The sequence below is a fragment of the Mus caroli genome, unplaced genomic scaffold (genome assembly GCF_978045245.1).
Source record: "Mus caroli unplaced genomic scaffold, Mus_caroli_1 scaffold_2, whole genome shotgun sequence".
Taxonomy (NCBI): Eukaryota; Metazoa; Chordata; class Mammalia; order Rodentia; family Muridae; genus Mus; species Mus caroli.
The window spans coordinates 36,164,665-36,189,803 of NW_028227257.1; the positions used below are offsets into that span (position 1 = coordinate 36,164,665).

The window sequence follows — 25,139 nt, forward strand, 5'->3', positions numbered from 1 at the left end:
GATCCAGCAATACCTCTCCTGGGCATATATCCAGAAGATGTCCCAACCGGTAAAAAGGACACATGCTCCACTATGTTCATAGCAGCCCTATTTATAATAGCCAGAAGCTGGAAAGAACCCAGATGTCCCTCAACAGAGGAATGGATACAGAAATTATGGTACATTTACACAATGGAGTACTACTCAGCTATTAAAAAGAATGAATTTATGAAATTCCTAGCCAAATGGATGGACCTGGAGGGCATCATCTTGAGTGAAGTAACACAATCACAAAAGAACTCACACAATATGTATTCACTGATAAGTGGATATTAGCCCAAAACTTAGGATACCCAAGATATAAGATACAATTTGCTAAACGCATGAAACTCAAGAAGAATGAAGACCAAAGTGTGGACACTGTGCACCTTCTTAGAATTGGGAACAAAACACCCAGGGAAGGAGTTACAGAGACAAAGTTCGTAGCTGTGATGAAAGGATGGACCATTTAGAGACTGCCGTATCCAGGGATCCATCCCATAATCAGCTTCTAAACGCTGACACCATTGCATACACTAGCAAGATTTTGCTGAAAGGACCCAAATATAGCTGTCTCTTGTGAGACGATGCCGGGGCCTAGCAAACACAGGAGTGGATGTTCACAGTCAGCTATTGGATGTATCACAGGGCTCCCAATGGAGAAGCTAGAGAAAGTACCCAAGGAGCTAAAGGGATCTGCAACCCTATTGTTGGAACAACATGATGTACTAACCAGAACCCCGGAGCTCTTGTCTCTAGCTGCATATGTATCGAAAGATGGCCTAGTCGGCCATCAATGGAAAGAGAGGCCCATTGGACTTGCAAACTTTATATGCCCCAATATAGGGGAATGCCAGGGCCAAAAGAATGGGAATGGGTGGGTAGGGAAGTGGGGGGCGCTATGGGGGACTTTTGGGATAGCATTGGAAATGTAATTGAGGAAAATATGTAATAAAAATATTAAAAAAAAAAAAAAGAATGTGAGAGACATTCGGTGGGCAAAGATTCCAAGCCCAAGACTTAGGAAACCTTGTACATCTCTGCTATGTCTCAGAGCTTGGTTACACCATGCAATGAATCTGACTTAGCCTTATTGATGATAGTCACAGAGCCCAGTTAAATTCACTGCCCCAGCTGATAGTGAACAGCTCCCAGATTCCTGCAAGATCTTCCTTAGACCAGTCAGTCTCTGGCTTACCTTCCAGTTGATCACAGATGCATGATTGAGGCTATGGGAGGGCACTGGGCTGCAGAGGGGCTGCCACCAAATGGAAGCAAAGGTTTATAGTTTACCCTGGCTTTGTGATCTCGAACTCACAGAAATCCTCCTGCCCCAGCTTCCCAAATGCTGGTTCCACAAATGGTTTCCACTCTGACGTCTTAGTACATTAATATGCTTTAAAAAGTTATTTAACTTTTTATTGTAAAAATTACATGCAATATTGAATAATTGAAATATACGGACTATGGAGAGGAAAATAGGAATTCTTTATAACCTGAGAATAAATGATTCTTTGTGTGATTTTGTGGGTTCCTGACAGTTTTATGGAGAGAGGCAAAGTATTAGAATAGCTTTAGAAATGAACCTGGGATAATGAAAAAGATTCATTTATTTGTCTTACTTAAAAATGTGCTTTTTACTATTATATAATTAACACCTACTCATGTGATTAATAATATTCTATGTCATGTTTTATTAGCTTTTTTAAATAGGCATTTTACAATTTATTCTCTTTTTAGACATACGTGGAGGCTTATTTCTAGTTTAATAAAACTGCCTATTGTTTAAAATAAACATAATTCTCTATGTATCTATCTATGTATAATTTATATATATGTATGTATGTATGAATCTATCTATCTATCTATCTATCTATCTATCTATCTACTATCTATCTATCTATCTATCTATCTATCTGTCTGTCTGTTTGTCTTTTTAGCTCTGTTTGGCAGAGTTACTAAAAGAAGAAGTTTTTGATGGGAAGAAATTGTATATTTGAAGACTTTCTATCCACATAACATATTTTTGCTCTATATAATGACTATAGCATTATCATCTATAAATCATAATTGCCAATATAGATTATTTTTTTGTGGAGCTGGGGATTGAATCCAGGGTCTTGCACATGCCAGGCAGGACTTCCCTTTTTTTGGCAGGAGCTCAGACAGCCCAGGTAGGCCTTGAACTCCTTATGTAGCTGAAAATGACTGTAAATGCCTTGATCCTACAGCCTTTGCCTTCCTGTATTTCTTTTTCGTCCCAGAAATGCAGGGAAGACTTGCAATGGTATGTGAACCATTTCGGAGACCGAATTGCAGGCTTCATGCCAAGCAGCCCTCACCCAAATGTGAGGCTTTACTGGGCTTCAGAGAATAAATCAGGACTGGTGTTCCTGAGTGCTCTGTGGCAGGAGGCATCCATCGCCTGCTGAGGCCCTGCCACTGGTGCCACTGTATCTGACCCACACTCTGATTAAATTTCAACAAGCAGCATCAGGGCTTGGCCTAGCTTGCACCTGATTAATCACCTTCTCCCAGCCAGCCCTGTACCCCTCCCTCCTGGATGGGCACTTGAGCCAGTCTCTTGTAAGGGACTCATCTTCATATATTCTAGTGCAGAAACCCGATGCTTGTGCTATGCCCCATCCCCACTCAGTCTCATCAGCACCACAGAGGATTGTTGCAGATTGTCTCTAACTATTCCTAAACTAATTATTTACTCTTTCTAGTAGCAGTCCTTAGATGTGATTAATAATGGCGCTGAGATATAGTCATCAGAGCCAGCCAGAATGTTCCAGGCTACCTTGGATGTCTGTGTTCCCTTTATGAGAGAGAAGAACCTCATGAGTCCTGTCACCGTCAAGGTTCTCTCGTGCTGTCTGAATTCTTCCTCTGGTTGTCAGAGGAATGGAAGATGTTGGAGGATGAGATACTGTGCTCTCTGATGGCTTGCTTGTCTGTTGCTTCACTCATCCTCCTGCAAGGACTGCATCCTTTCATTCACACAGTGAACCAGTTCAGAGGCCAAGTTTTGTCTGGAGGTCTCTGATTAGATTTTGCTTTAGCTGAGCTCCACTGACTGTAACAGGTGACAGATGGCATCCTCGATCCCCAGGACCTCAGAACCTCTTGTGTATGGTTACTTCCCAAGAGGCTGAAGGCTTCTCCATGAACCTGCTCTTTGGCTTTGACTGGTAGGGCACAGCCACCCCTTGTGGGAGTAAATATCAATGTTTTTCTTTTCTTCTTCTTTTTTTTTAATCTTAGCTCCTTTGCTAAGATAAATATACCTTTACTGTATGTTCTATGTGGATTTTTGATATTCCATGATTTTTATCGCTCATTGTATTAGTCAGGGTTCTCTAGAGTCACAGAACTTATGGATAGTCTCTATATAGTAAAAGAATTTATTGAGGACTTACAGTCGGCAGCCCAATTCCCAACAATGGTTCAGTCGCAGCTGTGAATGGAAGTCCAAGGATCTAGCAGTTACTCAGTCTCACACAGCAAGCAGGCAAAGGAGCAAGAGCTAGACTCCCTTCTTCCAATGTCCTTATATTGTCTCCAGCAGAAGGTGTAGCCCAGATTAAAGGTGTGTTCCACCACACCTAGAAGTTTTGGCTCCAGAGAGGGGAGTGCTCCTACCAGGAGCTACAACAAATATTCCATTGAACTGGAAGCTCAGACTTCCCCCTGGTCATTTTGGGCTTCTAATGCCCTTAAACCAACAGGCTAAAAAAGGAATAACCGTGTTAGGAGGAGTGATAGATCTAGATTACCATGGGGAAATTGGTACCAGCAGAGTGGGGTATTCCTGTGACAACCTGACCATGTTTTGGGGAGGACTGTGGAAGGACTTTGGAACTTTGGGCTTGAAGATCCATTCGTTGTTAAGAGCTCTGTCAGATGTTGTGTAGGAGCTTGGAAGATAATGCTGAGAACATTGCAGAAGATGGAGGCCTGGTTTGTGAAATTTCAGAGGGAAAATTAAAGACTCTCTTCAGGGGCATTGCTGTTTTTATTGTGAAGATTTTGTAGTTCTGGTTAGCTGGGGCTGAAGAATCAGCTGTGATTAACAAGATACCAGAACTACTAAAGCAAAAACTTTGCATTACTGGGACTATTGATGCTGGTTAGCTGGAGCTAAGAAATTAACGGTGATTAAGAAGAGACCAGCATCATTGAGGTGACATCTTCTGGGAAATGTTTTCTGAAAGCACAAAGAGGCTGTGTTCCAGAGATAGGCAAGGTTGTACTCCTTCTGCAGTGGGACTTGGTAATGTGTAAGGGTCACCCAGGTGGTACTGGTTTTGAAGGCATGAAGGGGTCACACAGCAGCTCAGGCTCGGCACTGTGAGAGGCCATGGAAGGCATTGGTGAAGGTGCAGCCCCAGTTGTAATTGAAGGCCCAGGACTGAAGGGGTCACGCAGTGTTTTGGAGATGCCAGTACCACGAGATGACCACCAAGAGCAGCAGCAGCAGTGGAGTACAGGCATCTGGAGCCCAGAGGACGACGTGTGTGCTACAAAGGGCATGGCTGGAGAAGTGACCCAAGCCCTTGGAGGAGCCCAGAAGATCGAGAGTTGGATCCCAGACGTTGGACGGTTGGAGATTGATTTTTGCTTTGATTGTGACTGTGCCCTGATATTTTCCCTCTTGAAGGAAGAAACTGTTTTAGTGGAGCCCACAGTTAAGAGACTTTTAATTGTAAAAAGACTTTGGATTTTAAAAGAGATGGATATTTTAAAGAGATTGAAATTTTAAGAATATGTAAAGACTGTGGGACTTTTAAAGTTATTTAGATCTTGGGGATGAATAAGAATGTAAGGGTTGAGGCTTACTAGTGATGTGTTTGTGTGTCAAGTTGACAAGGGGTCAATTGTACTGGCTATTTTTGTGTCAACTTGACACAGCTGGAGTTATCACAGAGAAAGGAGCTTCAGTTGAGGAAATGCCTCCATGAGATCCAACTGTAAGGCATTTTCTCAATTAGTGATCAAGGGGGAAAGGCCCCTTGTGGGTGGGACCATCCCTGGGCTGGTAGTCTTGGGTTCTATAAGAGAGTAGGCTGAGCAAGCCAGGGGAGGCAAACCAGTAAAGAACATCCCTCCATGGCCTCTGTATCAGCTCCTGCTCCCTGACCTGTCTGAGTTCCAGTCCTGACTTCCTTTGGTAATGAACAGCAGCATGGAAGTGTAAGCCGAATAAACCCTTTCCTCCCCAACTTGCTTCTTGGTCATGATGTTTGTGCAGGAATAGAAACCCTGACTAAGACACTCATGTAGGTAACTGGCTTGAGTACATGGCCTGTATTGACCATTTATGGTTCTCGTTACACCTCCCTATTTGCTACTGGTACTCACTTTGCCTCCCAAATAACATCAACTCAAATCCTGAATGTAGAGATAATCTCTTGTGCACTATGTTGACAATTCATCTGTCAATAAGAAGCTGATTGGTCAATGAACTGAAGCCAAATTGGAAGATAGGACATCAGGAGGGGAGAGGGAAAGGAGGATGATTCAGGGATAGAGACAGGGGAGGAAGAGGTTCAGCCCCACACAAAGAGGAAGAGGTGGCATGTAACTGAGGACCAGTTAACCAGTCACATGGCAGAACATAGAAGAGAATAACAAGATTTAAATTCTAAGCTAGTTAGGGAATGAGCCAAGGCTTTTGCCTAGGTACTTATTCATATATAAGAAGCCTCGAAGTTGTTATTTCAGGGGAGTTGGTGTAGGTGGAATGCTTGAGGTTACACCTAAACTTGAGTTCAACTCAAGTTCAGCTCAGATCTTAAACTCAAGTCTTGTCTCAGGGTTTGCTTTCGGGAGATCCCAAACTTACACTGTGTCCCAGTTAGGTTTCTATTGCTGTGATAAAACACGGTGACCAGGAGCAACTAGGGGAGGAAAGAGTTTGTCTCAGTTAACAATTTGTAGTCCATCCTCCAGAGAAGTCAGGGCAGGAACTCAAGGCAGAACACTGGAGGCCATGGGGGACAGCTGCTTACCAGCTTGCTTTCCATGGTCTGCTCAGCCTGCTTTTGTCTAGCACCTACAGTGAGCTGGACCCTCCTGTATCAGTCACTAATTAAGAAAGTGTACCATAGGCCTGCCTACAGGCCATTCTGGTGAAGCCATTATCTTGATGGTGGTCCTGTCTTTTCAAATGTCTCTAGCTCATGGTCAAGGTAACACAAAACTAGCCAGCACCGGTAGAGATTAATCATTCAGAATCTCTGCTACCAACTTCCCAGCTATACTGTGAAAAATGCTTTAACTATAAACCTAATATGTACACTACAGAGTTAAAGAGGCAACAAGCCAAGGGCAAAGAGTTCATTCTTTTCCTGGGATTCTGCAGACCAAACCCAGAGCCTTGTGATTGGCAGAGAAGCACTTGACCACCCAGACATGTCATCTGCTAGTCTCTTTCCTTCTGTCTTGCCTATTCTTTGATGCCTTTTCAAGCATTTACTGAAAAAAATTTAGAAGTGGCCCACTGACATTTCTAAAGATTCAAATAAATGAGGTTTTTGTGTGAAGCAGATGATAGGCACTTGGGAATAGCAAACACCATGCCAAACAGTGTGGGCACTGTTAAGAGTAGAGACCCATCTCTTCATTTCCTTCTCATTTTTATGGCTATTATATTCATAAAAAAACCCTTTGCAGAATGTTAATATTCAAAGACAAATGTAAGAACTGCCCCTCGGTGACACTCACAGTCAGATTCCTGTGTGTGGATGGATAGCATCTTTCCCAGGTGGGTTTTTCTTTAGAGTAAGTCAAATAACTGATATAGAGGAGCCCTTTGCTTTTATATACTATGCTGTCACTTACAAAGCATACCAAAACTGTCTAAAAAGTGTTATCTTGAAACAAAACCCAGGAAAAAGTCAAATGAGAAAACATATTCCCCACTGCACGGTGCACTCTCCTCTCCAAAATATTTGCATGCTGTTGTCTGAAGGTAAGCCATGAAGATTCTTTTCTTCCTTTCCAGCAATCTTGGTATGTGATGCAGAGCCATCCCACTTGAGAAGGCCTTTCAGTTGCAGGCAGGGAGGTTACAGATGGAGCAAAGAGAAGGATCCAGCTCTGAGATGTGACATTCAGAGGCATGGTAAATGACAGGAGCCGCCCAGGGATGCCCTGTTTCAATGAGATCTGCATCGCATATGTGGACAGAGGCATTTGTTGCAGACTTGCCTGACTCTTCCAGCTTTAGGTGCCAAAACACACCACATCCACTGTCATCTGGTCCTGAGTTGGATGCATGCTTTTTGTCAATCATGAGGTGAGTCACGTGTTAAGAAGGCAAACTGCTGATGTGTCTAAATGTGCCTTCGCTACTTGAAACAGGGCAGCAATGCCACCTCCTGCCACCAGGTCCTATTGGTAAGCCTTTGCCCTGTACCATCTAATGTCAGGGCCCTCCATATGGTTTTAGATTGGCTCAATTGCAATGGCAGACTGCCACAACCTTGTACCAGGGCATCATTTTGTTAGTTTCCCAACAGGCCCTACCCAAGTGTAGGAAGTGATAGATGGCAGATGACTGGCAGCTGTACAATTCCAGGACTCTGTGCTTTTTGAACCTTGTATTGAATGTAAGGGAGACAACTCTTAAAGAGAGAGGTCATGGCTTACTTAGCAAAGCTGATCTGCATGGACAGGATATGTGGTGACTCAGGTTGAAAAACTTTTCTTTTTGTAGAAACACACAATTCGGGATCTCAGGTGCCTTTATCCCAGTTTTTCCCCCTCCCAAAGGGAACTTTAAACCCTACTAGGCCAAGGCTGTCTTCTACATACAAGGTGAATATGCAGTATGCAAATTCTGTGACTGAAGGAAAACCAGGGCTATGTTGGAGAACAAGGTCTCTCCCTGAAGGGGACATAGAAGCTCTGTTTGCCAGCTTCCATGCCTGATTAGTCTTGGCTATAAAAGAGAGAGCAGGGGACATCAAGGTGAACTGTAAAAGTGACCAGGTCTTTCCACATTGTTACAGAGTCTGGCCAAATGCCCTTTCTGATTGTCTGTTACAAGATTGGAAGGGTGCATTAATTTTCTAGGAGTACCATAACAAAGTACTATAAACTGGGTGCTTTAAATAACAGATATTCATTGCCTAGCTGCCATAGGATCTAGATGCTGGAGATTGAAGTGTCAACTGAATTGCTTCCTCTCCACAGATTGGAGGAGAGCTCTTCCACACCCTCCCCAGTCGCTGGTGATTCTCTGACATCCTGGCACCTTGGTGGTTTGTTTGTTTTTGTTTTGTTTTGTTTGTTTTATGCATATGGTTCCTATCTTCAATTTTGTGCAACATTCTTCCATTGAGCATATCTGTGGGCAAACACTTCCATTTAATAACTGTGGATTTTTTATTCTTATCATGCTGGCTTAGAGCCTGACTCACTTATCCATGCCTCATGATCACAAGTTTTATCTGCACTGACCTGAATTTCAAATTAGGCTATATTCCAAGACACCTAGTGTTGAGACCTCAAAGAGGAGGAATTGGGTACGCTATCAAACCCTGTAACAGAGAGGGATATATGGTCTCATATTTATGTTCAGGTCTTTGATAGAACTCAACAGTACATGAGAGACTTCTCTGTTGGAGGGTGATGATTACTGAATATTCACCATTATCCCACAGAAGAGAAAAAGAAGGCATTAGACAGGTCACTGTCCTTGATCCCTTCATATTCTGAGTCTTCACACAGAGCCATATTAGTTTTGAAGTCTCGGCTTGGGAAGGACATGTCCCCATGGGCCCAACTTGGGCCCAACATTTCCCTGGAAGCAGTAGGGACAAGTGGCACAGAAGCTGCCAGGTTGTGATGAGCAAGAATGGGAAGGGGACCTTTGCACTACCTGAATGCATGCCCCAAGGAAGAGAAGAAAGGATGGGGGGGGGGAGGGACAGGGAGAACAGATGGGTAAGGGTGGCCTAGGATTTGGACCTCAGAGCCCCAATGTGGGTTTCCACACATCTTACAGCCATTTGGAACCCAGGCAACCCAACTCCCCTTCAGCTATCTGAGGACCTGCCTGAATCACCCTACTGCTCTGGTCATTCCTGTCTCCTCAAAAGATGTCCCTTCAGCTGGGCTACCTGGATGTCTGCTCCTGCAGTATTGAGATAAGGAGGGCATACAGCGTGGTCACCAAACATTCACATGACCCTGTTATTCCCTGAATGTAAGTGGTTGACACTCCTCTTTCTGTTTAACATGTGTGTTTAAAGTGCTATTTTATGATCTTAGTATCTTAGGGTCACAAGTCATAGATCCCAGAGTCATCAACAACAATGACCCTCAGCTCCTGATAGAATCTTGTTCAAATGAAGCATGGGCTACAGCAGGCCAGCTGGGCTGAGACATGGCATCTCTCACCACCTCTATCCCCGATGCTTGCCAAGGACCATTGCTTTAAATCCAGCAATTCAGACCAGCTTGTGAGAACAGTTTGGAGACTGATGCTCAAATCACAAATACTTTGGCACTTCAGGCCCCCGGAGGAGAAAAGTCGGGTCACCCACAATGTACCCTTTCTGAATTCCTGATCCATGCTGTGTTTGTGCCATGAAGTCTTGGGTAGTTGACTAAGGGCCTTTTCTGTGGGCCATGGGCATTTCTTTGAAGGATTCCACATATGAATATTTCATAGGCAACAAAGCAGGCTAGGCTGGGTGAATTCATTTTCTGAAAGCTTCTTGGATACTAGGAATTGGAATAGGGTCTTGGCCCAGGAGTTCTCTGATCCCCGAGCCTGGCTCATGTTCTACCTAGGTGACCCCTGCCCTGTATATTCTCTAGGAATTCTTTACCATGTGCCTCTTACACCACTAAACCAAACTCTGTGCCTATCTTCCACAGGATCTAAACATAGAGGTCTATAGAGATGTAGACCCACTTCCATCTGACCCTACCACTTTACCCTCTATATCCTATCTCATGGGTGGACCAGGGCCTTGTGGTGACAGGAAAGTCTTTACCTTGTTCACGCCATCAGCCATGGCCTGGAGTGTGAGCTCTCGGGGCCCGTCAACCGTCTTCCCATTGTCTGTGGGGCCCCAGCTTGCACTGTAGATGTCGATCAGTTGAGGCATGTGGCTGATGGAGGAGGCTTCGATGATGTCTGTCATAAAGGGCTGGTCCAGCATCCGGATCCCTGTGCACAGGTGGGACAGGAAACAAGACTTTGGCACCCTAGCGCTCAGAAGACATGGGGGGTAGAGAAAAGTTTGAGTTCTGGGAGGTGCTGGGGACCTTCAGTGCCCTCAGAACACCATGGAGTCTGAGGGTCAAAAATGGTGCTCAGAGCTGGGCAGTGGTGGCACACGCCTTTAATCCCAGAACTTGGGAGGCAGAGGCAGGCGGATTTCTGAGTTCGAGGCCAGCCTGGTTTTCAAAGTCAGTTCCAGGACAGCCAGGGCTACACAGAGAAACCCTGTCTCGAAAAAACAAAAAAAAAAAAAAAAAAAAAATGGTGCTCAGATCACCCTACTCACTCCTTTTTAGACCTCACTCATGTCTTTCCTTGAGGCATTTTATTCTCTAAACAAAAATTACTTGAGTTCTTAATGGGGAAAGACATGCTGTGCAAGGGTATCCCTACTAAGTTTCTAAGTGGGAACCTAGCCTTCAGCAGTGCACAATTGATCACTGTTGATGGGGGAGAGGGGAAGCAAGGTTTCTAGGGTGAATACAGTTGTGTGGAAAGAGGGAGGCAGCTGACACTTAGCAAGAAGCTCCAGGGTCCAGTGAGTGGGGGACAGGAATGTTACAAGAGATGAGATAAAAAAGAAAAAGGCACCGTCAGTTCATCATAGCTGAGAAGGAATATAGAGAGGACAGAGATGGAACACATATAGGGAGGACAGAAATGGAGCATGCTATTATAAATGGTCAGTAATGAGGTACTTGGTACAGTATGGTATATCTGTAAGTCTGTTATTCTCTAATGCCTTTTGGGAGTGACATTTGCCAGCAAGGAGCAGAGCCTGATGTTTAGGACTGAACTGGGCAAATCAGAGTTGAACACGGGGTCATAAGGGGAAAGAACAAAGAGGCCTTCACTTCTGCCAAGCTGCTCATAGCAACTTCCAGCTGACTATAAGACCTCTTTAGTATGAACTCTCCAGCCTACTGACTCCTCCAGATGTTATGACTGGTCCAGACTGCTCTCTACAAGGCTTTGTTATGTGTGTTATGCCTGCTATAGCTTAGAGTTGGGAAGCTGAAGTAACTCTGACCACGGGAACTTCTGTGGTTTGAGTGTGTCTCCTAAAGGTTTGTTCTGGGTCCTGGGTACTCAGTAGCAATATGAGAACGGAGGTAATTAGGTGGTTGTGTGGCATTGCTTTTGGAAGGGATTAAGGTGGTTCATCTTAAGGTGGGGACCCTGGATGGGTCCCTTGAGAGTGAGTTGTTAAAAACAGCAAAACGGAACTTCTCCATTCTCTGGCATGTATTTCTGCCAGGTCCAATGGGGTCCCCTGATCTTGACCTTTCATCTTTCAAAGCTATAAGCCAAATAAACCTCTTTATACATAACTCATACTTTATACATAATTTTGTTATAGCAACAGAAATTGAGCTAAAACAAGGATTATGAAGTGGAGTGCCTAGGTCATGCCTAGCTAAAATCTGGATCCCAACGCTCCATTCTTAGTTCCCACGAAGCCATAGGAAAACACTTGCGGACAAAGGACATTATTGTTCAAGGACATTATTTGTCAATCTCAATTCTGTAACACAGTATGCAAATTAATTTAAATAAAGGCCACTCAGGTCTTGTAGGGCTTGAAGAATTGATAAGATATTGTTTTCTTTCTCAAGACCTATTCTTTTTCAAAAATTATTTTATCTATTTACATTCCAGCTGTTGTCCCCACTCTAGGCCCCCCACCACAGTTCCTTATCCCATTCCTGCTCCCCCTTGCCTCTGAGAGGGTGCTCCCTACCCCACAAACACCCTTCTTCCCTGGGATCTCAAGTCTCTCCAGGATTATGGGCATCTTCTCCCACTGAGGCCAGACCAGGCAGTCCTCTATTATATATGTGTCCGGGGTGGGACTCTTGGCCAGCCCGTGTATGCTGCTCAAGGTCTGTTCTTACCCCAAGAGGCTAGGCATTCTGTCTTACCACCTCAATGATGTGAGGTTCACCCCCCTCCATGCTTGGATCAAAGTTTCTCCCAGACCCCCTTTAGGCAACTGCAGGGGTAGCAGTGCTTTATGTCTTATCAGGCAGCAAGGCGTTTTGGTGCCCGGGTGCTGTTATTGTGTTTACTTCTGTCCCTGGGCTCAGCATGATGCTGGATATTCACCTCCAGATTGATTCTTAGGAGTGAATGTCTGTATGTGATTTATCTGTATCTTTTCTCTCCAACAGCAATAACAGGTTCAGAACAAGTAATAAAGGCCAGAGACAGCCATTAATCCCTCAGCCTCTGCCTTAACCCTGAAGTCAGGTCACCCATTTATGCCAACTAACATTCAATTATGAATTAATATCTTTTCTTTTGGAGGAAGTTCATTTAGATAAAGATTTGATCTGAACTTTTTAGAAGTTGTGTTTCAAGAAAGCTTAAGACTACACTTGGTTATGGACCTATATCTAATTTATTTACTTAAGAAATGTAGCAGGGCATAGTGGTGCATGCCTATAATTTTCTTGCTTTAAGGAGAAAGTTCATATGCTTTTAAATTTGCTTAGTTTTAGACACTTAGGCCTGAGTGGCCCACCTCTAAGAGAGAAGCAACTTAGGAGGGTGAAGTAGGAAGACTGCAGGTTCAAGACCAGAGTGGTCTACTTACTAAGATCTTGTTCCAAACAAACATTAAGAAATACTGACGAAGCTCAGTGATAGACTGCTTGCCTAACACACACACACACACACACACACACCACACCACACACACACACACACAAACACACACACATACACAAACACACATACAAACACATACACACACAAACACACACATAAACATATACACACACAAACACACACATATACACACAAACACATACACACACAAGTACACAGACACACACATACAAACACATACACACAAACACATACACAAGCACACACACAAACACATACACAAATATAAACACACACACAAATATAAACACACACACAAACACACATACACACAAACACACACAAATATACGTATGTGTGTGTATGTATGTATATATGTATGTATGTATATATGCATAATTTTGGGTTCAATTTTTAGCAGGCCTGCAACAATTTAACATAGAGACCACTGGGCTACAGAATAAGCTGAACAGAAATTTCTTTTTAAAGTGAAATTGTGTTTGCTTTGTGGGTGATAAATAAACAGGTTGTTCTCTTGTTTTAGAGAGAAAGTTCATAAAGTTTTGAATTTGTCTGGTATCAATTATCCAGGCTTGATCAGTCAACCCTAAAAAGCAAGGTGAGGCAAACTTAACACTGGCCAGAGTAGGCCTTGACTGTCCCACCAGCTGGCTGATGGCAGCCCTAGGTTTGTCAGAGTCAGTGTGGGCAGGCGGCTGCACCTTGAACCTTCTTCCTCTTTACAACTCTGGTTCCTTAGTGTGCTTCTTACCTTACCATGACATGAGCTCCCTTTGTGATGAACAAGAAAGAACACAGGAACAGATGTGTATTTATCTGACTGCCTTAGCATCGACGGAGGTAGGGGTGTCATAAACTGAAGGTTAGACTCATTCATATTCCTGGGGCCAGGCTCTTGGCATTTCTTTTAATCATGTTACCCTCCAGAGGACGGAGGCATGAATTAATTGAATGTGACACAGTATTAATTTTGCAAATGACAGCACTATTAGTGACCAAGACATAGGCTCAGGGTGACCTGAAGTCTGTTAGAGAGGGTCTCTATCTTTCCTGTGCCCTGTGAGCAATGTGAGGATAGTGGAAGACAGGGAGAGAGAGGTGTGGGAGGAACTGGGGGGGTCAGTGCTTTCATATCTGTAAGATGTTCTATTGGTTGTCATGACTTGATAGGTGGGGACAGCTACAGGCTGCATAGCTGCCATTTCCACCTAACTCACCCCCACCCCCAGGTCTGTACATCTCATTAATGGTCAGAGGTACTCTCTTTTCCTGCTCCACACATTTAGAAAGGTATAACTTGGTGCCCTGGGGCTGCAAGGACCCAGTGGATTTCGGGAGAACCTCCCTCTCCATTCCTGTCACCAGAGGTGTGCTCTCATCTGATACCAGTGCATGCTATAATATATCACCTGGGCACAGATAATTGGTACTTTCTGTGCTCATGAATATTAGCCCCGGAGGCTAAGAAGCAAGCTCACACTCAACCAGATTTTAGGGTCTCAACAGTCATCATTGATGATGCTTATGGCGACTTTATTTTTTTTTTTGATTTTTAATATTTTTATTACATATTTTACATTTCCAATGCTATCCCAAAAGTCCCCCATAGCGCCCCCCACTTCCCTACCCACCCATTCCCATTCTTTTGGCCCTGGCATTCCCCTATATTGGGGCATATAAAGTTTGCAAGTCCAATGGGCCTCTCTTTCCATTGATGGCCGACTAGGCCATCTTTCGATACATATGCAGCTAGAGACAAGAGCTCCGGGGTTCTGGTTAGTACATCATGTTGTTCCAACAATAGGGTTGCAGATCCCTTTAGCTCCTTGGGTACTTTCTCTAGCTTCTCCATTGGGAGCCCTGTGATACATCCAATAGCTGACTGTGAACATCCACTCCTGTGTTTGCTAGGCCCCGGCATCGTCTCACAAGAGACAGCTATATTTGGGTCCTTTCAGCAAAATCTTGCTAGTGTATGCAATGGTGTCAGCGTTTAGAAGCTGATTATGGGATGGATCCCTGGATACGGCAGTCTCTAAATGGTCCATCCTTTCATCACAGCTACGAACTTTGTCTCTGTAGCTCCTTCCCTGGGTGTTTTGTTCCCAATTCTAAGAAGGTGCACAGTGTCCACACTTTGGTCTTCATTCTTCTTGAGTTTCATGCGTTTAGCAAATTGTATCTTATATCTTGGGTATCCTAAGTTTTGGGCTAATATCCACTTATCAGTGAATACATATTGTGTGAGTTCTTTTGTGATTGTGTTACTTCACTCAAGATGATGCCCTCCAGGTCCATCCATTTGGCTAGGAATTTCATAAATTCATTCTTTTTAATAGCTGAGTAGTACTCCATTGTGTAAATGTACCATAATTTCTGTATCCATTCCTCTGTTGAGGGACATCTGGGTTCTTTCCAGCTTCTGGCTATTATAAATAGGGCTGCTATGAACATAGTGGAGCATGTGTCCTTTTTACCGGTTGGGACATCTTCTGGATATATGCCCAGGAGAGGTATTGCTGGATCCTCCGGTAGTACTATGTCCAATTTTCTGAGGAACCGCCAGACTGATTTCCAGAGTGGTTGTACAAGCTTGCAATCCCACCAACAATGGAGGAGTGTTCCTCTTTCTCCACATCCTCGCCAGCATCTGCTGTCACCTGAATTTTTGATCTTAGCCATTCTGACTGGTGTGAGGTGGAATCTCAGGGTTGTTTTGATTTGCATTTCCCTGATGATTAAGGATGTTGAACATTTTTTCAGGTGTTTCTCTGCCATTCGGTATTCCTCAGGTGAGAATTCTTTGTTCAGTTCTGAGCCCCATTTTTTAATGGGGTTATTTGACTTTCTGGAGTCCACTTTCTTGAGTTCTTTATATATATTGGATATTAGTCCCTTATCTGATTTAGGATAGGTGAAGATCCTTTCCCAATCTGTTGGTGGTTTTTTTGTCTTATTGATGGTGTCTTTAGCCTTGCAGAAGCTTTGTAGTTTCATGAGGTCCCACTTGTCAATTCTCGATCTTACAGCACAAGCCATTACTGTTCTATTCAGGAATTTTTCCCCTGTGCCCATATCTTCAAGGCTTTTCCCCACTTTCTCCTCTATAAGTTTCAGTGTCTCTGGTTTTATGTGAAGTTCCTTGATCCACTTAGACTTGACCTTAGTACAAGGAGATAGGAATGGATCGATTCGCATTCTTCTACATGTTAACAACCAGTTGTGCCAGCACCATTTGTTGAAAATGCTGTCTTTCTTCCACTGGATGTTTTTAGCTCCCTTGTCGAAGATCAAGTGACCGTAGGTGTGTGGGTTCATTTCTGGGTCTTCAATTCTATTCCATTGGTCTATTTGTCTGTCACTATACCAGTACCATGCAGTTTTTTTATCACAATTGCTCTGTAGTAGAGCTTTAGGTCCGGCATGGTGATTCCACCAGAGGTTCTTTTATCCTTGAGAAGAGTTTTTGCTATCCTAGGTTTTTTGTTATTCCAGATGAATTTGCAGATTGCACTTTCTAATTCGTTGAAGAATTGATTTGGAATTTTGATGGGGATTGCATTGAATCTGTAGATTGCTTTTGGCAAGATAGCCATTTTTACAATGTTGATCCTGCCAATCCATGAGCATGGGAGATCTTTCCATCTTCTGAGATCTTCTATAATTTCTTTCTTCAGAGACTTGAAGTTTTTATCATACAGATCTTTCACTTCCTTAGTTAGAGTCACGCCAAGATATTTTATATTATTTGTGACTATTGAGAAGGGTGTTGTTTCCCTAATTTCTTTCTCAGCCTGTTTATTCTTTGTGTAGAGAAAGGCCATTGATTTGTTTGAGTTAATTTTATATCCAGCTACTTCACCGAAGCTGTTTATCAGGCTTAGGAGTTCTCTGGTGGAATTTTTAGGGTCACTTATATATACTATCATATCATATGCAAAAAGTGATATTTTGACTTCATCTTTTCCAATTTGTATCCCTTTGATCTCCTTTTGTTGTCGAATTGCTCTGGCTAGGACTTCAAGTACAATGTTGAATAGGTATGGAGAAAGTGGACAGCCTTGTCTAGTCCCTGATTTTAGAGGGATTGCTTCAAGCTTCTCACCATTTACTTTGATGTTGGCTACTGGTTTGCTGTAGATTGCTTTTATCATGTTTAGGTATGGGCCTTGAATTCCTGATCTTTCCAAGACTTTTATCATGAATGGGTGTTGGATCTTGTCAAATGCTTTTTCCGCATCTAACGAGATGACCATGTGGTTTTTGTCTTTGAGTTTGTTTATATACTGGATTACGTTGATGGATTTCCGTATATTGAACCATCCCTGCATCCCTGGGATGAAACCTACTTGGTCAGGATGGATGATTGTTTTGATGTGTTCTTGGATTCGGTTAGCAAGAACTTTATTGAGGATTTTTGCATCAATATTCATAAGGGATATTGGTCTGAAGTTTTCTATCTTTGTTGGGTCTTTTTGTGGTTTAGGTATCAGAGTAATTGTGGCTTCATAGAATGAGTTGGGTAGAGTACCTTCTGTTTCTATTTTGTGGAATAGTTTGTGAAGAACTGGGATTAGATCTTCTTTGAAGGTCTGATAGAACTCTGCACTAAACCCATCTGGTCCTGGGCTTTTTTTAGTTGGGAGACTATTAATGACTGCTTCTATTTCTTTGGGGGATATAGGGCTGTTTAGATCATTAACCTGATCTTGATTCAACTTTGGTACCTGGTATCTGTCTAGGAACTTCTCCATTTCATCCAGGTTCTCCAGTTTTGTTGAGTATAGCCTTTGGTAGAAGGATCTGATGGTGTTTTGGATGTCTTCAGGATCTGTTGTTATGTCTCCTTTTTCATTTCTGATTTTGTTAATTAGGATGCTTTCCCTGTGCCCTCTAGTGAGTCTGGCTAAGGGTTTATCTATCTTGTTGATTTTCTCAAAGAACCAGCTCCTTGATTGGTTGATTCTTTGAATAGTTTTTCTTGTTTCCACTTGGTTGATTTCACCCCTGAGTTTGATTATTTCCTGCCGTCTACTCCTCTTGGGTGAATTTGCTTCCTTTTGTTCTAGTGCTTTTAGGTGTGTTGTCAAGCTGCTAATGTGTGCTCTCTCTAGTTTCCTTTTGGAGGCACTCAGAGCTATGAGTTTTCCTCTTAGAAATGCTTTCATTGCGTCCCATAAGTTTGGGTATGTTGTGGCTTCATTTTCATTGAACTCTAAAAAGTCCTTAATTTCTTTCTTTATTCCTTCCTTGACCAAGGTATCATTGAGAAGAGTGTTGTTCAGTTTCCACGTGAAGGTTGGCTTTCTATTATTTATTTTGTTATTGAAGATCAGCTTTAGTCCATGGTGATTGGATAGGATGCATGGGACAATTTCAATATTATTGTATCTGTTGAGGCCTGTTTTGTGACCAATTATGTGGTCAATTTTGGAGAAGGTACCATGAGGTGCTGAGAAGAAGGTATATCCTTTTGTTTTAGGATAGAATGTTCTGTAGATATCTGCCAGATCCATTTGATTCATAATTTCTCTTAGTTTCTCTGTGTCCCTGTTTAGTTTCTGTTTCCATGATCTGTCCATTGGTGAAAGTGGTGTGTTGAAGTCTCCCACTATTATTGTATGAGGTGCAATGTGTGCTTTGAGATTTACTAAAGTTTCTTTAATGAATGTGGCTGCCTTTGTATTTGGAGCATAGATATTCAGGATTGATAGTTCCTCTTGGAGGATTTTACCTTTGATGAGTATGAAGTGTCCCTCCCTGTCTTTTTTAATGACTTTGGGTTGGAAGTCAATCTTATCAGATATTAGAATGGCTACTCCAGCTTGTTTCTTCCTACCATTTGCTTGGAAAATTGTTTTCCAGCCTTTCATTCTGAGGTAGTGTCTATCTTTTTCTCTGAGATGAGTTTCCTGTAAGCAGCAAAATGTTGGGTCTTGTTTGTGTAGCCAGTTTGTTAGTCTATGTCTTTTTATCGGGGAGTTGAGTCCATTGATATTAAGAGATATTAAGGAAAAGTAATTGTTGTTTCCTGTTATTTTTGTTGTTAAAGTTGGCATTCTGTTCTTGTGGCTGTCTTCTTTTAGGTTTGTTGAGGGATTACCTTCTTGTTGTTTCTAGGGCGTGGTTCCTGTCCTTGTATTGTTTTTTTTTTCTGTTATTATCCTTTGAAGGGCTGGATTCGTGGAGAGATAATGTGTGAATTTGGTTTTGTCGTGGAATACTTTGGTTTCTCCATCTATGTTAATTGAGAGTTTGGCTGGGTATAGTAGCCTGGGCTGGAATTTGTGTTCTTTTAGTGTCTGTATAACATCCGTCCAGGATCTTCTGGCTTTCATAGTCTCTGGTGAAAAATCTGGTGTAATTCTGATAGGCTTGCCTTTATATGTTACTTGGCCTTTTTCTCTTACTGCTTTTAGTATTCTATCTTTATTTAGAGCATTTGTTGTTCTGATTATTATGTGTCGGGAGGTATTTCTTTTCTGGTCCAGTCTATTTGGAGTTCTGTAGGCTTCTTGTATGTTCATGGGCATCTCTTTCTTTAGATTTGGGAAGTTTTCTTCTATAATTTTGTTGAAGATGTTTGCTGGTCCTTTGAGTTGAAAATCTTCATTCTCATCCACTCCTATTATCCGTAGGTTTGGTCTTCTCATTGTGTCCTGTATTTCTTGGATGTTTTGAGTTAGGATCTTTTTGCATTTTACATTTTCCTTGATTGTTGTGCCGATGTTCTCTATGGAATCTTCTGCACCTGAGATTCTCTCTTCCATCTCTTGTATTCTGTTGCTGATGCTCGTATCTATGGTTCCAGATTTCTTTCCTAGGGTTTCTATCTCCAGTGTTGCCTCATTTTGGGTTTTCTTTATTGTGTCTACTTCCCTTTTTAGGTCTAGTATGGTTTTGTTCATTTCTATCATCTGTTTGGATGTGTTTTCCTGTTTTTCTTTAAGGACTTCTACCTGTTTGATTGTGTTATCCTGTTTTTCTTTAAGAACTTCTACCTGTTTGATTGTGTTATCCTGTTTTTCTTTAAGGACTTGTAACTCTTTAGCCATGTTCTCCTGTAATTCTTTAAGTGAGTTATTAAAGTCCTTCTTGATGTCCTCTACCATCATCATGAGATATGCTTTTAGATCCGTGTCTAGCTTTTCCGGTGTGTTGGGGTGCCCTGGACTGGGCGAAGTGGGGGTGCTGGGTTCTGATGATGGTGAGTGGTCTTGGTTTCTGTTAGTAAGATTATTACGTTTACCTTTTGCCATCTGGTAATCTCTGGGGTTAGTTGTTATCATTGTCACTGTTTAAAGATTGGAGCAGAAGCTGTGTTCCACTCACCAGCAGTCTCAAAATCCTGTGGCGGGGGTTGTGGGTAGCTGGCGGTACCCCGGTGCTGGTCCAGCCGGAAGAGGCCTGTGGTCCTACTCAGGCCGGTTTTCTGCTTCCCTAACTAATGCAGTCTCTGGTCCCGCGCGCAATTGGATTGGAGCAGAAGCTGTGTTCCACTCACCAGAAGTCTTAAGATCCTGTGGTGGGTGTTGTGGGTAGCTGGCGAGTGTCAGCCGACCCTGCGCCCTAGGTACCCCGGTGCTTTTCTGACCGGAAGAGGCTTGTGGCCCTACGTAGGCCGGATTTCTGCCTCCTTAACCAAAGCAGTCTCAGGTCCCGCGTGATTGGACTGGAGCAGAAGCTGTGTTCCACTCACCAGCAGTCTCAAAATCCTGTGGTGGGGGTCGTGGGTAGCTGGCGGGTGTCAGGCGACCCTGCGCTCAAGCTACCCCTGTGCTGATCCGGCCGGATGAGGCCTGTGGCCCTACTCAGGCCGGTTTCTGCTTCCCTAACTAATGCAGTCTCAGGTCCCGCGCGCAATTGGATTGGAGCAGAAGCTGTGTTCCACTCACCAGAAGTCTTAAGATCCTGTGGCGGGTGTTGTGGGTAGCTGGCGAGTGTCAGCCGACCCTGCGCCCTAGCTGCCCCGGTGCTTTTCTGACCGGAAGAGGCTTGTGGCCCTATGTAGGCCGGATTTCTCTCTCCCCAACCAGAGCAGTCTCAGGTCCCGCGTGATTGGACTGGAGCAGAAGCTGTGTTCCACTCACCAGCAGTCCCAAACTCCTGTGGTGGGGGTCGTGGGTAGCTGGCGGGTGTCAGGCAACCCTGCGCTCTAGCTACCCTGGCGCTGATCCGGCCGGATGAGGTCTGTGGCCCTACTCAGGCCGGTTTCTGCTTCCCTAACTAATGCAGTCTCAGCTCCTGTGGGCAATTGGATTGGAGCAGAAGCTGTGTTCCACTCACCAGAAGTCTTAAGATCCTGTGGCGGGTGTTGTGGGTAGCTGGCGAGTGTCAGCCAACCCTGCGCCCTAGCTGCCCCGGTGCTTTTCTGGCCGGAAGAGGCTTGTGGCCCTATGTAGGCCGGATTTCTCTCTCCCCAACCTTATGGCGACTTTAATTGATTTGCTTAAAAGACCCAGATACTAAGTATAGAAACTCATGAATGTGTTGTATAAACTAGTGGTTAATAAGAGCGATGGCCAAGTGGAAGTGACTCATTGGTGACAGAAGTTTCATATTATGTGATCAATGGTGTGCTTCTCATAGTCCTTACTAAATTTGTTTTTAAAATTACCTTTTGTTTCTAATTAACACTGAAATCGAACACCGTCGTGGGCTACCATGAGATGGAGCATGTCTGTTTCCTCAAGCGTTTATCTTTTTATGGTGAAGAAATCAGCTAATGGTGATCTCATCTCCTGTGCAGTTTCATCTGCTCTGGTTTGAGAAGGAAGGCAGCCCAGGGCAAATCCACCTGGGCCTGCTATGCTTTGGGTTACTCAGGGAAGCCCAAGGTGTCATGGAACTAACTGTGAGCCTGTGCACAAGTGGAGGACTTTCCTGTCTGCCACCTCGCTTTACTCTGCTCAGAGTGGGAATAATTATGTCACATGGTCTTGCTTCTCCACCCTTGTCTTCAAATGAGGGAGAGAGGTGTCTCACCTGCTAGTCACCATGGGTTCCCTCCTACACAACATCCATGAACTATACAAATGGATTGAAGGCCTGAGACTGCATCACCCCAAAGGCTGGGCACTTCCCTGAGCTTTCAGCAGCGCTACGCTGACGAATCAGCAAGTAATGTTAATGGGAAAGTTTGTTATTTTTGTTCACTTACATATTTATGATTGATAGATTTTTAAATTTCAGTATTTTCTCAATCTCCCTTTTTCATTATGTTATGTGTGTACATGTATGTATGATATATGCATGTATGTATATTATGTTTGTGTGTGTATAATATATATGCACAATGTGTATGATGTATGCATGTGTATATCATATATTGTGGTGGTTTGAATATGGTGGGCCCAGGGAGTGGCACTATTAGGGGATGTGGCCTTGTTGGAGTAGATGTGGCCTTGTTGAAGGAAATGTGTCATCATGGGTGTGGGCTTTAAGACCCTTATCATAGCTGCCTAGAAGTCAGTCTTCTTCTGTTTGCCTTTAGAAAGTTGTAGAACTCTCAGCTCCTCCTATCTCATGTCTGCCTGGATGCTGCCATGTTCCTACTTTGATGATAATGGACCCAACCTCTGAATTTGTAAGCCAGCCCCAATTAAATGCTGTCCTTGGTCATGGTGTCTGTTTACAGCAGTAAAACCCTAACTAAGACATGTTTGTATGTGCATGCATGTTGTATGGCTTGTGTGCACATATGCCATGGCATGGATGGGGCAGTCAGAGAACAACTTTCAGTTGTCAGTTTCCTCCTTCCCTTCTAGGTTCTAGTGACTGAACTCAGGTAACCAGGCTCACATGGCTATATGCTCGTCTATTGAACCATCTTTCAAGTCCAGTCCTTTTGCTGAACAGGTAAAATGCAGTCTAAAAGTGAAAATTTAAAAAGGGGAGGAATTAGGTTACCTCCTTACACAATTACCCACTGAAGAAAGGGACTTGTTCCAAAATAAATAAAATTGGTCTTTTGTTTCGAAATTCATATTAAAGAAGTGACTAAGGGACTATCAACAATTAAAATTTCAGATGTTTTTTTGAGATGATTTAAATTCCAGACTATACCAATAATCCTGGACACCAGTCTCCATGTTAGACAATTACTCTTAAGGAGTCAGTGTGGTTAGAATTCTTCCAGCCTCCTTCCCTGGCTGAGTGGAGAAAATGCAGGAATAACTGTGTTCTTAAAACCAGATGCCAGAACCCAGGGAGTTCCTGCTTTGTCCCCTTCCCCAGGGTCCACCAGTTGTGATCCATCTGGGAGAGCAGGAAAGTGGAGCCAGAATGACACCTGTTAAAGATATTTTTAAGGGTCTCACATGCCCCTGAGTGAACAAATGAAGAGGAAGGAGCTGCTTTCTGGTCACAGAGGCTTGAAATGCCACTCTGATTCAGCTACTTCAGCAGAATGGCAGCTTCTCAATCAGGGACACCAGGTGCAAAATAACCTCACAATTTACTGATATGCGGTTCCCGTGTTTAAGTTTTGCACGCAAAAGGTTATGACATAATAGTACAAGTCATATAGAGATATAATAATGTGATAGAATTGCAGAGAACATAAAATGAGTCGAGATTTGCAGTGTTCTTGACAGAAAGGCAATGTGTTGATTGCTATTATTAGTTTTTATAATTGTCATTATGCAAGTATCTCCAGATATTTGGACTTTTAGAGTCATTTAGGGTTCCAGTATTTAGAGATTCTGAAAACGAGAGCCCGGGAAAAGTCACACACTCTATTTTCAACAGAGGAAGTTGGCCAATAGTCTTGTACTTTGTTCTGCATGGAGGGTCCCAGGGCGCTGTGCAAAGGGTTCATTAGACTGACATCTCTCGGGTATTTGAGAAGCAATGAACTGAGAGTGTCTGGAGAGGCTCCTGATTGCTGGGAACTGATCTGAAGGAGGCAAAATAACAGAGGTTGATGGTTCTGGTAGAAGGACATGTTTTACCTCCTGGGTGGACATTCCACTGACCTCAGGTCCCCAGTCTCTCAGTTCTACTTCTGTACCCCATTCTGTCATTCTGTTGTCATTAGTATCTTAGTGGGCTTGTCCATTGACTGACTCTCTCTCTCTCTCTCTCTTTAGAAGATTCATTCTCTATTTTCTGCTTTCATAAACAGCTCAGGCTGGCTTCTGATTTAGCCTCCCGAGTTCTGGGATTCTAAGTCTCTGCCACTAAACCGAGACAAGCCCTTTTCTCTCTTCTTTTCCAGGCTAAGTATTCCTACCAGAACTTCTCCAACATATTACCAAGCACCTCCAGACCACCACAGACCAACAGTTATCTCAGTAGATCACCAGGTGGCGCTTTAGTCCTCCATAGCATAGAAAATTGCTTAAGGAAAATTCTTTGGAAGAGTTTGGTTCATTTTTAGTAAAGGACACACACACACACACACACACACACACACACACACACACACACACACACGAGTTTTCAGGATTATCAGCCTTAATGAATACAAGATTTTCCCCTCTCAATTTTACATGACTGGGGGATGCTGAAACTGGTTTTGCTTGCAATTCTTGACCAACTTTGGTGTTTCCTCAAGCAGAAGCCCTCACGGTCTTCTGATACTCTAATGGGGGCACAGCATCGCATCGGACCAGACAGGCATGTCCAACCTGCTGCTTACAGGCTAGAAGAAGCTACGGAAGACTGTATCTACCTTGCTTTTGGTTTTGCTTTTAGGGAATGCAGGGACTAGGGGTTAGGGAACTGAGATGTTTCTAGAGGAAACATCCAGGGGAAAGAGAAAAAGAGGAAAGCAGGCAAAGGAGAAGAAGGAAGAGCCCTGATCTTAACTTTTTCAGAAACGCACACGTGTGTGTGTGTGTGTGCACATCTCTCTCTCTCTCTCTCTCTCTCTCTCTCTCTCTCTCTCTCTCTCTCTGTGCTTGCACATGTGAGTATGTGTGCACACATGTGTGTGCATATGCCTGCTTGTGTTCAAGCATGCATGTACTTGGGGAGATTGTGGCCAACTTTGGGTATTATCTTTAGGAACACTATCCATTTCCTTGGGGACAGTGTGTCACTGGCTTGGAGCTCACTAATTAGCCTAGAATAAGTGCCCAGGAAATGCCTGGAATCCTCTGTCTCCCTGTCCCTAATACTGGGATCATTTTTCTTTTCGACATAATTGCACCATCCCTTCCCTTTCCTCCAACCAAACCCTCTCATGTACCCCTTCTTGCTCTCTTTCAAATGCATGGCCCCCCTTTTTTATTAATTGTTGCTA

At 43.4% G+C, this 25,139-nt stretch overlaps 1 protein-coding gene across 1 annotated transcript in view; it reads right to left on the reverse strand.

Moving 5' to 3' along the window:
• Positions 1-25,139, reverse strand: part of Pcsk2 (proprotein convertase subtilisin/kexin type 2) — a 263,586-nt gene that overhangs the window by 30,809 nt on the left and 207,638 nt on the right. Inside the window, exon 8 of the mRNA XM_021150157.3 lies at positions 10,032-10,207. Within this exon, the coding sequence (XP_021005816.1) occupies positions 10,032-10,207 (176 nt within the window). The remainder of the gene's footprint in view (positions 1-10,031; positions 10,208-25,139) is intronic.